The following is a 14,124-nucleotide window of genomic DNA, read 5'->3' on the forward strand; positions in this document are numbered from 1 at the left end:
ATAAGTTATTCAGATACTTGGTGCAGAGAATGAAGAAATTCAACCACAAGCTCTGGTAAGACATGTAGCTTTATCCCCTTTAGGCATTAAAGACGTCAACAATATAATCAAGAAATTAAAAATAAGGAAAAAAATGGAATTGGAACAAGGAACAGCAACAGAATTATACTGATTTCTAAATTCTACAAGGAATCCCCATATTATGTGTTTCGTGCAAGGGTATATGTAGGCTGGAGAGCACACGAAGGGTCTTACACTTACCATTTTGGGCAGCCTCTGCGTGCCTCCAGCTCCAGGCAAGATACCCAGCAAGACTTCAGGGGTTCCTAATACTGTTTTTCTATCTTTTGTTGCAATTCTGTATTGACATGCAATGGCAAGCTTAAAAAGAAAAAAAGAAAAAGAAAAGAAAATGTGTTAGGTAGGTAGTATAACTTTATAGTGTCTTAGAATCCATCTGTAAGGTCTAAAGATTAGATTATTTACAAATAAGAAATGGAAATGTATCCAGAGAATAAACTACAATTCCTTAGATTGGCATTTGGTGCTTACTACAATATGCTTTCCTCTCATTCATCTCCCTAATTTATTAGTCCTTTAGGACTTTTCCCATGAAAAATCTGCAGAATGTTGGGCTGAAGCAACATTACAGTAGGTAGGGTGTTGTCATTCTTGAATACAGCTGGGTTCAATCCCTGGCATCCCACATGGTCCTCTGAGGGGCTGGAGCAATAGCACAGCAGGTAGGGCGTTTGCCTTGCACTCGGCCGACCCGGGTTTGATTCCCAGCGTCCCATATGTCCCCTGAGCACGGCCAGGGGTAATTCCTGAGTGCAGAGCCAGGAGTAACCCCTGTGCATCGCCAGGTGTGACCCAAAATGCAAAAAACAAACAAACAAACAAACAAACAAACAAACAAACTCATATGGTCCTCTGAGCAGGGCCAGGAGTAATTCCCGAGTGCATAGCCAGGAGTTAAGTCCTGAGGATTGCCAAGTGTGGCCCCAAACAAAACAAAATATGCAGAATATCATGAAAGGCAATAGAAAAATGCACACAGAATTGTATCCCAGGTTAAAAAGCACTGTACCTAGTCAAGAAGGTTCCCTTGTAGTGTCCTAATATGTTTGCTAATCTTTGCTCGTACCAATGTAACATATGAAATGTTCTTGTCCCCCACCACAACCGACTACTTCCGGGTTGCTTCAATTTAGCCTACCTTTCAGGACCAGGCACATATTTCTTTATTCAATGTATTTGACTGCGTGGAGCACAGAGCCCAGCATGTGACCAAGGCTCAATAAATGTTATTTTCTTTTTTCCTCCTTTTCCCCTCCAAACTCGAGTCTAAAAAGCATTTCATCTTTCCAATCTTTTATTACCATTTTTAATACTTAAAAAAGCTTAAACAGAACACTATGGTAAACTCATTTTTCAACCAGACTTAAGGAGTTTAGGACTTCTTCTAAATTTTTGCTCTGCAAACTTGAATCAAGAGTTTAGATTTGGGCTGGAATGACAGTACAGCAAGTAGGACGTTTGCCTTGCACGCGGCCAACCTGGGTTCGATTCCCAGCAACCCATATGGTCCCCTGAGCAATGCCAAGTGCCAAGCCAGGAGTAACCCCTGTGCATCACCGGTGTGACCCAAAAAGAAAAAAAAAAGTTTAGATTTAAAAGGGACCACAGAAATTTAGTTCAGATCTTCTCAATGTGTAAATAAAAACATTTTGTTCATTTTTCTTGAGCTATAGGGTAAAAATTAAACCTATTGAGAGGTATGACTATTAAAAATTAAAACCTATTGAGAGTTATGACAAGAAAGCTGGGGCCGGAGCGATAGCACAGCGGGTAGGGCGTTTGCCTTGCACGCGGCCGACCCGGGTTCGATCCCCGGCATCCCATATGGTCCCCTGGGCATCGCCAGGAGTAATTCCTGAGTGCAAAGCCAGGAGTAACCCCTGAGCATCGCTGGGTGTGACCCAAAAAGAAAAAAAAAAAGAAAAAAAAAGAAAAAAAAAAAAGAAAGCTGATTCTACACCTAAAACTTTACACAAAACCAAAAGCTGAAAGTCTTCCAGCTTTAAATGCTCAAGAGAGTATGTCAACAACTGCGCAATAATTCTGTACCTCCAGTCCTCCGCCCAAGCAGGACCCACTGATGGCAGCCACAATAGGTTTCGGGGACTTCTCAAGTTTCTCAAACATTCTCTGTCCTTCCTGTGATACTTTTGTTACTTCTTGAGAGGTCTTGCAAGAGGCTAACATGCTGCAATATCAAGGAAGCAGGAAACAGAAAAACAAAAATTAAAAATGAAATTATAGCCTACTGGATCAATCTGTCACCCATGATATCCTTCCATAATCATGTCCATACTGGCAGCAAGTCTTCAAATATTCAGAAGGTTAAGAATAGTTTTCCCTCAAATAGCACGAATATCAGTACATCACTGTCACTGTCACTGCCATTCCATTGCTCATTGATTAGCTGGAGTGGGCACCAGTAATGTCTCCATTGTGAGACTTGTTGCTACTGTTTTTGGCATATTGAATATGCCACAAGTAGCTTGCTAGGCTCTGCCGTGCGGGCGAGATACTTTCCGTAGCTTGCCAGGGTGGAAGAATCAAACCTGGGTAGGCCGAGTGCAAGGCAAACGCCCTACCCGCTGTGCTATCGCTCCAGCCCATCAGTACATCAATTCTTTATAAAGAGTGCATTCTTTCTTTCTCTCCTTCCCCTCTTTTCTTCCCTTCTTTCCTTCCTTTCATCCCTTCTTAACTTCTTTCTTTTTGCTTTTAGGCCACACCCGGCTATGCTCACAGCTTATTCCTTGCTCTGTGCTCAGGGATCGATCCTGGGGGACCACATGGGGTGCTGGGGATGAAACCAGGGTGGGTCACGTGCAGAGCAAGTGCCCTATTTGTTGTACTTTACTCAGGCCCCCAAAATGTTACATTTCTGGATCCAGACAATATGAAATGAAACATTTCACATAATTTATTTGATTTTTCATATGAATTATTACATTAGAAAGTTCCATATATGAAAAAATATTTTGGTCAATATTTCTACAATGTACTTGATTGTGGAAATATTTACCAGAATATTTCCACATTTTAGAAAATCAAAATGACAGAAAAGAACACTGCCAGTTATGCAGGAATCTTAAAACCTTTATTTTTACTTATTTTTTGGTTAGGGGCCATACCCAGTCCCTAGGCTTAGGGTTTACTCCTAGCTCTGTGCTCAAGGGTCACTTTGCTGGCAAGGTCCAGCAGACTATATCGGGTGTCAGGGATCAAACCCAGGTTGGCGGAATGCAACCTTACCCACTGTATTATCTCTCTGGCCTAGAATTTAAAATGTTTAAATAGATACCCTAACGACAAAAAAAAGAAAAGAAAAAAGAAAAGAAAAAAAGTTATATAATATCATATACAACCACCTTTGGGCTGGAGCGATAGCATAGCAGTTGGGTGTTCGCCTTTCACGTGGCCGACCCGTGTTCGATTCCTCCACCCCTCTCGGAGAGCCCGGCAAACTACCGAGAGTATCGAGCCTGCACGGCAGAGCCTGGCAAGCTACCCGTGTGTATTGGATATGCCAAAAACAGTAACAATAAGTCTCTCAGTGAGGCTTTACTGGTGCCCACTTGAACAAATCGATGAGCAACGGGATGACAGTGACAGTGATGCAACCTCCTTTTGTCTCACTTGGCAGTTTCTGAACATGTCAGCTGTGGATTTTGTACTTTTGGACAAAGATAACTAGTGCTTCCAACTGGAATGTTGGGAGCCGCTCACACAGCCTCAGTGAAGCTGCTTGTATTTCCTAGGAAATAACGTTACTACTGCCAGGTTCATCAGTGTTCTGCCAGTTTCAAATAACAAAGAACTTATACAGATAAATTTTCTTGCTTCTTCTCAAAATTAATCATTAAAAGGGGGCTGGAACAATAGCACAGCAGGTAGGGCATTTGTCTTGCACGCAGCCGACCTGGGTTCGATTCCCAGCATCCCACATGGCCCTCTGAGCACCGCCAGGAGTATTTCCTGAGTGCAGAGCCAGGAGTAACCCCTGTGCATCGCCAGGTATGAACCAAAAAAAAAAAAAAGCAAAAAAAAAAAAAACAACCAAAAAACATTAAATAGATAATGACAAATTCAGAAATTTCTAATCACTACACATATAAAAAATTGGACAAAGTAGCATAGTTTTAAAATACACAAAGACTTTTTGTAGAATAAAATACACAAAGACTTTTTGTAGAAGTTACTAAGTGAGCCAATAATGCTGGCTCCCAATGATTAAAGAATAATAGAGAGCATACTTAGAGTTTACCAGGTTAACACATGGTTGCATTTTAACCCATGAATCACTGATATTTCTCCTTGTAGATACCTAAGAGTTGAGGGTCGGAGAGATAGCAGCAGGTATACGGCGCTTGCCTGCATGCGGTCCAGGTTCAATCACTGGTATCCCATATTGTCCCCCAAGCACTACCAGGATTGATTACTGCATACATTTTCAGCTGAACCACATCCCCAGTCCTACTGCAATTATTACTAAAACACACATCAAATATACATATATCCTGATAGATCAAGAAAGCAGATACCTGGTCTCAGGGAGCTGTGGTACCATAATCCTTACAGAAACCTATTCAGTCTGCATTTTACCAGCTTTATCATAATCATGAAATTAAAGAGGAGGAAATAACATGCTTAAGACAATTTCAGATTTCTTAAAACTTACTTGATATCAGCACCTGCAATAAAGCAGCCTGGCTTTGAGGAGATAAGTACAGCACTTCTGATTTGATCATTACTCCAAATTTCATTCATTACTTCTATGAACTCCGTCTGCAATTCTTTGTTCAGTGTATTTACCTACAAAGGAAAATACATATAAGATAAAGGGTTTAAACAAAAAGTATCAGATGTATATATTCCATCAAATGTGTTTTGATTTTAGGGAATATGTTTATATAGCAGAAATATGCTGTTAGGAGTAAAAAACAAATGTATTCAGGGAGTATGGGGTTGGGGACTCTGTTTAGGCACCCTGGAACAACTATTAGCACAGTTCTCTTTATAAATATGACTATTTAGGGACTGGGGCAATAGCACAATGGGTACAGCGCTTGTCTTGCACATGGCCAACCACGGGAAGTAATTCCTGAGGGTAAAGCCAGGAGGAACCCAAGCATCACCAACCACGGCCCCAAAACAAAAACAGTAAAAACAAACAAGAAAGGTCTACTCAGTGCCCAAAAACAGACAAATGGATAAAGAAACTACAGTACATCTACACAATGGAATACTTATGCAGCTTTTAGGAAAAATGAAGTCATGAAATTTGCTTATAAATGGATGGACATGGAGATTATCATGCTAAGTGAAATTGCCAGGGAGGGAGAGACATAGAATAACTGGTATATAAAAATATATATAGTAGAAGATTAATATCTAAGGCCAGGGAAAACAAGGTCTACGAGAACTAGTCAATGGTTAGAATCTACCACAGGTGCGTGTGGGGCGGAGGATAGGTAAGATAGAGAAGGGACCAGTATGACAATAATAGTCGGAAATGATCATGCTGGACAAGAGCTGAGTGTTCAAAGTAGGTAAAGGGATAAACACAACAACCTTTCAGTATCTGTATCTGTACTGCAAACAACAATGCTCAAAAGGGGGAAGGGAGGGACAGATGGAGAAGGGGGAGAAAAGGAGGGGGGGAGAAGAGTGGGAGGGAGGGAGGGAGCAGGAGAGGGAGAGAGAGAGAGACGGGGGGCAGGGGGGAGGGAGGGAGGGAGGGGGAGAGAGAGGGGGAGAGAGAGAGAGAGAGAGAAAGAGAGAGAGAGAAAGAGAGAGAGAGAGAGAAATGCCTGCTTACAGGTAGAGGTAGGCTGGGGGTGGGGGTGTGATGGGAGAGGAGAGAAACTGGGGACACTGGGGCTGGGAAATGTACACTAGTGGAGGGATGGGTGTTGGAACACTGTATGACTGAAACCTAATCATGAACAGCTTTGTAAGAGACTATCTCACAGTGAGTAAATAAAAAAAATCTTGGGAAAGAAAAAAAAAAGTCTTTAACTCAAAGTACTCAAGGTCCTAAGAATTTAAATCATGTACAAGTTACAAATAAGTCTATAAATATTTATTGGCACGGGAGGGTTGGGGTGGGAATCTACACCACATTAAGTTAAAAAAAGAAATGAAAATGACATATTGCAGAATATTAATTTTACAAATATTAGTTGAGATTGAATTAAATACTGGAAGTGGTTATTGGGGGGGTTGCTAGTTTTTCTTTATAGTCAAAATTTCCTAGCAAGGCATTATATTTTTATGTTCAGGGACAACATTCAACTTAAGAAAAATCTGAAATCCGATGTAAGTATGAATCACTGGTCAGCGGTGACTAATATTTACTCTAGTGAAGGGCAAAGACTCTTTCATCTAGGTGTTTCTGTTTCATCGAGGCTTCTAGATATAGGATGGATTTCTACAGGGTGATGAAACCTGTACATCAGTTTTAGAAAGGGGAACCACTTACATCTCAAAAGACAAAAAAAAATAAATTACTACTGTATGCTTTGTTAAGTTACCAAAACAAATAAAATTCCATTTCGAGCAAAATTTGGCTCAAATATGTGAATATATGCTTCTTGTGGGTCAGTTCCCTTAGGGAGTTTAAGAGTTGCCTGCCACCCAGTTATAGCCATCCAGCTTACTATGAATGATGGCAGGGAGAGAAGAAAGATTTACTAAGCTCATATTTAAGTTCATACTAAGCTCACCCCATTAAGGGTGAGTTTTGTTTTTTTTTTTTAAGAAGTTTTATTGGATCACTGTGAGATAGTTACAAACTTGCATGATTGCTTTTCAGTCAAACAATGCTTGAGCACCCATCCCTCCACCAGTGCACATTTTGCACCACCATTGTTCCCAGTGTCCCCCCCAACCCCCACCCCACCCTATTCTCTGCCTCTGTGACAGGTATAATCCTTCTTATTCTCTAATTTGGGGCATTACGATTTGCGATACAGACACTAAGAGGTTATCATGTTTGGTCCTTGGTCTACTTTCAGCACACATCTCCCATCCTGGGGATCCCTCCAATCATCATTGACTTAGTGGCTCCTTCTCCGTCCCAACTGCCTTTTCCCCCAGCATATGGGCCGGTTTCCAAACCATGACGTGATCCTCCTGGCTTAAGGGTGAGTTTTGATTTTTTTTTTTTTTTGAGTTTTGATTCTTCAAGTTTGTGCTTTGGTGCTCAAAAAGTTATTTCCTTGTTCTTTAACAGAACATTAGTTTTTTTTTCTTTTCAATAACTTTATTTTAGTGGCTGTGGTTTACAAAACTGTCAAGAATTAGAATGTGATTTTGATTAGTCTTTGATATTAATCTGACACTTAAAGCTAATTAGACTAAGTGAAGAACTCTGATTCGGAAAACTGTCTTCACTGGGCAATTTGTCAATGTAACTAATAAAACTACCAAAAATATAAGTTCATATAAGATTACTTTTAGATTAGTGAACTTTATTTCCCATCAGAACTGGATTCATGAATACAGTGAGTAAACCAAGGCAAATTAAATCACATACCTTTGAATTGGGAGAGTTAATTCGAATAACTGCCACATCTCCTTTGACTCCATAGTTAATATGAGTTCTGGCTAAAAAAGAGAATATTTTATTCATAACATGCTTATTGCTAAATAAACCTAAAAAGAAATGTAAGTATATCAGTAAGAAATCAAACTTACCTAGCAAAGCAGAGGACCCTCTAAAGTTGCGGCAAATATAACCTGTAAGGAAAAGGTATTTCAAAATTTATTTCGCAAAACAGACTTTCTGCATTACCTGTCACAGGTCACAAAGCTAAAATTTATAACAACAAACAAACTTAAAAAATGCATTCTAGGCCATTTTGTGACTAATACTATTTTTTTTTTAATCCTAGTGATCAGGTCTTGTGATTCTTTGGATACTAAGTATGGCAGGTTAAAATAACAAGTTCCTAGGGGGCTGGAGAGATAGCACAGCGGGTAGGGCGTTTGCCTTGCACGCGGCTGACCCGGGTTCAAATCCCAGCATCCCATATGGTCCCCTGAGCATGGCCAGGGGTAATTCCTGAGTGCAGAGCCAGGAGTAACCCCTGTGCATTGCCAGGTGTGACCCCAAAAAGCAAAAAAAAAAAAAAAAAAAAAATAACAAGTTCCTCAAGATTTTCATATTGTAAGAGATACTAGGTTATATGGCAGATGAGATTAAAGATGTTTATCAGATGACTTTAATGCAGTGAGATTATCCAAGACAACACAGGTTGAGCCAATCACAAAGGGGGAGAGAGGTAAAGAGAATCAGAGGGTTGGCAGCAAGATGACTTGGCCAATGTTCCTTTGAAGGAGGCGCACGCAGTAAGCCAAGGATTGCAGGCAGCCTTTAGATGCTCAAATGACAAGGAAACGCTTCTCCTTTAGAGAATCTAACATAGTCCTGCCATTTAACTTCAGTCCAAGGAAGATGACTCATTTCTGATACTCCCAACTGTAAGACAACAAATCTCTATTTGTTTCAGACATTATGCGTGGGCCAGGAAGTAGCTCAAAGGGCACATGCCTGGTATGCAGGAGGTCCCAGCACTGCACCATCGCCCCTCACTGTAGCTCTCGTGCCCCTCCCACCAGCATCCACTCCGGGCCCCCAGCACGGCCAGGCCTGGCTATAGGCTTGAGTGTATTATGACTGAGTATAGCCAATCAGTCAGCCCTAGAGCAACGCTGGGGAGGCCCCACATCCCCCACTACTACACACCTGATTGTGGAAGTCTGATATGGCAGCAATGGAAAATAAACATACTAAGAAATAGGTAATCTACGAAACAATCATAACTTCAGCTCCAAATTATTCTATATGTATCTTGTATATTTCATCTATATTCACCAGCCACATCCTTTTACCTTTTCCCAGAGCCAGTTTCCAGGGTTAACAAAAGTACTATCACCGGACAACAGCAACTATAACAAACTAAATATTGCACATCATACCTTGCTGCTTAAGTTCATATGTTGAGGGCCTCTCCAGCAGTGCTGGGGGGCATCGGGCTACAACAGGTGGCGCTGGAATTCGCCTGGGGCTTGTGTATGCCAGGTGTGTGCTCCAGCCTTCTGAGCCATTCTCTCCCTGCACCTATTTTTATTTCTAACTGGGAAAGTATATTTCACCATCAAGAATACTCCTACTCCATGAACAATCCAAACCAGCTACTCTCCTCCTCTGTGCTCTTTATTTCAGTACTGAAAGCGTCTCTAGCATTAAAATGACAAGGAGAAATTTTGAACACAAACCATGAAGAGTTGTGACCAAGAGCCCAGGAAGCTGAACTCACGACAGAAGGTAAGGAACACAGTGGAACGGAGGCAACTCGTTTATGTTGGCCATTCCTGCTGCATTTTTAGCTTGGAGGGGTCATCTTGTGCTGGGCAGTAATCCTGCGGTGCTGGAGACCAGGGTAAACAACCTCTGGTAAACAACCAGACAGGGTGAAACACCTTTCCGAACTTTAAGAACAGTTAGTTCTTTCGACTCTTGCCTTTTACTCGTGGATCACTTCGAAACAATTTTCCTTCAATATTCTTTTTTTATTTTATTTTATTTTTTTCTTCTTAGGTCACACCCGGCGATGCATAGGGGTTACTCCTGGCTTTGCACTCAGGAATTACTCCTGGCAGAGCCCAGTGGACCACATGGGATGCTGGGGATTGAACCCGAGTTGGCCGAGTGCAAGGCAAACGCCCTATCCACTGTGCTATCGCTCCAGCCCTCCTTCAATATTCTTTAAGTCCTTTAAATCCTGTCCAACTATCTCAGGGAAAAGTTTCCCTTTTTTTGGCTTTAAAGTTAAAAAGGAGTACCGGAGAGAAAGTCAGAAGGCTGGCCTATATGTAGAAGCCTAGTCCCCTGAGCACTGTACAGGGATTAGTCTCTGAGCACTACAGTATCACCCCACCAAAATAAAAAATTAAAACAGGGCCTGAAATGTCGATCAGCAGAACGGCACTTGTCTCGTATGCATGAGGCCCTGGGTTTGATCCCTAGCACTGCAAAAATATATAAATTAAATGAATAAAGCTCACCTCTAAATATTTAGTAACTATAATAGTACATAACTATAATAATACATCCTGCACGGCAGAGCATGGCAAGCTCCCCGTGGCATATTCGATAAGCCAAAAACAGTAATAAGTCTCACAATGGAGATGTTACTGGTGCCCACTCGAGGTAATCGATGAACAACAGGGGGACAGTGCAGGACAGTGCTATAACAGTACATGTAACACTCGAATCCAGGAAAAGACATTTTTTTCCTAGAATGTTGTTGTTTTGTTTTGGGGCCACACTACACCAAGGGTGCTCAGCGCTTACATCTGACTCTGCATTCAGAGATCACTCCAGGAGATGCTTGGGGACCATAGGTGGCACAGGAGATTGAACCTGGGTTGGCCAAGTGTGAGGCAAGCACCTTACCTGTAGTACTATCTCTTCAGTCAGAAAGCGATGTTTTAAACTAGTACCAAATCAAATTTTGAAAAATGAACACTTTAATAAAAATCCCCTAGATCCCTCATGTAGTTCTTCATTGTTACTTTTTTTCTCTTGTGACCCTTCTGATTTTTTCTTCTTCTTTTTAAATTTTGGGGCCACACCTGGCAGGGCTCAAGGGGCTCCTCCTGTTGTGGTTCCTGGGGAACTGCCAGCAGCACGTAGGATACAACCCAGCATGTACTCAGATCATGAAACTATCTCTTGACCCCTAAAACTTTGAAACTCTCATTGAAATATATTGCACCTGAGTAACACTAGGAATCATATTGTCTTGGACTCCACAAGCATAATCTAGAAGAGTGTGGAGTGCCTGGCTGATTTAAGAACGTTATCAATCATTACTATTATTTTAAAGATAAAATCCCCGTAATCTTTCAGCAGCTAGCCCTCTCCGCCAGTACTATGACCTGTTTCTCTGCGCCTACTCACCTGGTTCAGAATTTGAGAGATTACACACAACAGCTGAAGACTTTGCCTTACTATACAATAAAAAACAAGGGCAAAGGACAATAAAAACAAAATGGGTTAAAAAAATTTTTTTTTTGTAATCTTATGTCATGGTGGATATTCTAAATAAAATTTTGTTTATTTATTATTTATACTTGGTTTGGGGGCCACACCTGGTGGTGCTCAGTGATTGCTCCTGGCTCTGCAGTCAGGAATCACTCTTGGTGGGCTTTGGGGATTATACGGGACACCAGGGATTGAATCTGGGTCAGCTGCGTTCAAGGCAAAATGCTCTACCTGCTGTCCTATTGAACTGGCCCCTCTAAATGGAATTTTAAGCATTCTACTTGACTTTTAATACTTTCTACTTGACTTTTAATACTTACTGGGTTTGGAGACCACACGTGAGGGTGCTTAAGAGCAATTTAATAACAGGTAAGGATCAGAAAGACCATATGGAAAGCTGGGGACTGAACCTGGGCCGGCCACATGCAAGGCAAGTACCCTACCTGCTGTACTATCGCTCCGTACTATCTTGCTTGTTTTCTCTATCCTGCAGCCACTTAAAGGAGAACACAGAAAATAGCATGAAATCAAGGCTGTTCTTTCACTCTCTTGCTCTTCCCTTAAACTCCTCTAAATGAAACTTTGATTTCTCTAAACAACAAACCTCTGAGGCTAGGCCCAGAACCCTTGCTCCTGTCTGCATGCCTTCTTTGAGCAATCCAAGTTTCCTCTTAGAGCAATGACAAAGGACCTGAGAGTCGAGATTCCAAAAAGTTTATCATTTACTCATGGGATGACCATAAATAAGTTTCTTCCTGCTTGTTGGTGTTCTTCTAGAGAGGAATAAAAGTGAAGCAGGGTCATAAAAGTACCTGGAAGGCAAAGGGTATGCAGGTAAAGGAAGCCAAAAGTGAGGCGTCTCCTCTAGTCCGCTGTGCCTCTACCAGTAACATGCTGACTTCTTTCCTGGGCCTTTCCAGCCCCAGGAATTTGTGTCAGATATTTATCACTCTTCCTGTTTGTATCTTAAGCCTAATACTTCCTCAACATTTTATCTTGAGATGCTATCTACAAAGATCTCCAAAGAAGATCCTTTGCTTAGATCCCTTGCTTAGAGCAGGAAAACTTCTCTAATCACATCAGCATCTCTGACAGGTGTCTTCTCCCACTAAGCTGCAATCTCTTCCAGTACCGAGTCACAGCACCTCAGGAGACAAAAGGCGTGCCTTGTACTGAGGCTTACTTTTAGATACGTGGGTAGAACAAAAAGACAAGGCCCCCTGTCTTTGTGCAGTGCGGATTCTCAAGCTACAGGCAAACCAATGCGTTACTGAGGACGAATCTGTTTCTACTCAGGAGCGTTAAATGAGGAGGTGGAAATAGACCTGGAACAAAAAGGAACTGGCTGTCAAGTTGAAAGGGAGCTGGGAATGCACGATTCCAGCGAGCAGAGGGGGCGGGGAAGCAAAGTGGGAAACGGATTGCTTGTGGAATGTGGGGAGGGAAGGTTGCGGTTGCGGTGGACAAACTAAAGCCAAGAATCATAAATGCAAATCAGAGACATGCCTAAGCAAAAAATAAAAACAAACCAAACAAAAACCAGAAACTAGAGCAGAGGTGAAGAAGGTTAAGATACCTCAATAGTAACCTAACAGTCCCTCTTTAACAACAGAATACAAGAGAATACCTTTAAGACCTGAGACTAGCCCGTACTATTATTGTTCAGGCCCCCATTTTAAAACTCTTACCTACTAACCTAACTCTGATGCACACATGTACACAAAACCTCCCGAAACCAACAGAGGTAAAAGGAGGGAGAGAAATCAGCGAGCTCACAAACACACTTGAAAAAGAATTCCAGACACAGGCAGCTAGATCATGTGGGCGTAGAAGGCAGTTCTCCTTTTGGAACTGAGCCTATGTGACAACCTAATCGGGAGAGCTGGCTTTGCAGCAGCCGGGTGAACTTTAGCCTATATCTACTGTGCCAAAGAGAGAGAGAGGAACCTTTCTCCTACTTTTAGTTACCTTCATTTCAGTCAAGACAACACCTTGCAGAAGGTGGAGAGCGCTAGATTATACTGACACTAATTTCAAGTGAGAAAGTAAATATTAGTTTCCTTGTAACAACAGCTTTTCTCAAGATTCAGCCCCAGGGACAGGATAGGATTAGGGATTATTATATATTCCTATCACCTGGGGGAACCTAGATACTACGTATTTGCCTTTAAGTTATTTTCTATAAAGTTATTTTACTACTGACATAATTAGAAGTTTAAATTGAGGGAAGGAATGGGAATTAAATAGGCTAAATTAATCAAAATGAGATTTTATTTGTAGTCATGTTCAGAATAACGACACTTCAGAGTAGTAATGGGTTAAAAGTTCAAGAATTGCATATCAGTTTCAGGAGAATTTAATTATCCAGTAGTAAATGTCACGCTCTCATTCAATGTTTGGCAATACCCTGGCATAGAATTACAGGGTGGAGGACTAATTTGCAGAATTTAAATGGCAATGTTGGGGTGCAGGAAATTTTAAATGTTCTAGACTTTTCCCCAAAACGTACAAATCTCTTTAAAAAGGGACCGTAACTAGAACGTGCCATATTTTCATACTGGTTTACAAAACCCGTAAAATATGTATTTTTATAAAAAAGAAAAAATTTTACACACTGTAAAATGTAAAATTCAAAAGTTCTCAGGCTCACTATGGGCAGTTAAGAGTTAAAAGCAGTTAACATTTCCTGAACACGCACTCCATTAAGAGCTCTGGGCGACCTACAGAAACTTGGCGAGTGAGGAAACGAACATAGGAAGCAGACACACTGGCTGTCCAAGGTCACCGGAGAGTCAAATGGTAGAGCCAGAGTGAAACCCCAGCGGCAGACTCGGGCTGCAATGCTTCTCATTGCTTTGTCATGTCCCGATTCGAGTCACAGAAAACCTGCATTCTCATTCATTCTACAAGAGAGAAAAATACCGCCAAGTGGAAGGGCTTGTCCAAAGTCAAGCTCCTGAGTGATCAGAAACCACAAGACTGACCAACTCGGC

The 14,124-nt window shown here is 41.5% G+C and overlaps 1 protein-coding gene across 1 annotated transcript in view; it reads right to left on the reverse strand.

Moving 5' to 3' along the window:
- HADHA (hydroxyacyl-CoA dehydrogenase trifunctional multienzyme complex subunit alpha) overlaps positions 1-14,124 on the reverse strand; it is a 40,698-nt gene that overhangs the window by 25,243 nt on the left and 1,331 nt on the right. The window contains exons 2-6 of the mRNA XM_004618912.2: positions 7,777-7,818; positions 7,616-7,686; positions 4,757-4,890; positions 2,131-2,269; positions 262-381 (exon numbers count right to left, since the gene is read on the reverse strand). Coding sequence (XP_004618969.1) covers positions 262-381; positions 2,131-2,269; positions 4,757-4,890; positions 7,616-7,686; positions 7,777-7,818 — 506 coding nt within the window. The remainder of the gene's footprint in view (positions 1-261; positions 382-2,130; positions 2,270-4,756; positions 4,891-7,615; positions 7,687-7,776; positions 7,819-14,124) is intronic.

This window comes from Sorex araneus, chromosome X (assembly GCF_027595985.1).
Source record: "Sorex araneus isolate mSorAra2 chromosome X, mSorAra2.pri, whole genome shotgun sequence".
Classification (NCBI taxonomy): Eukaryota; Metazoa; Chordata; class Mammalia; order Eulipotyphla; family Soricidae; genus Sorex; species Sorex araneus.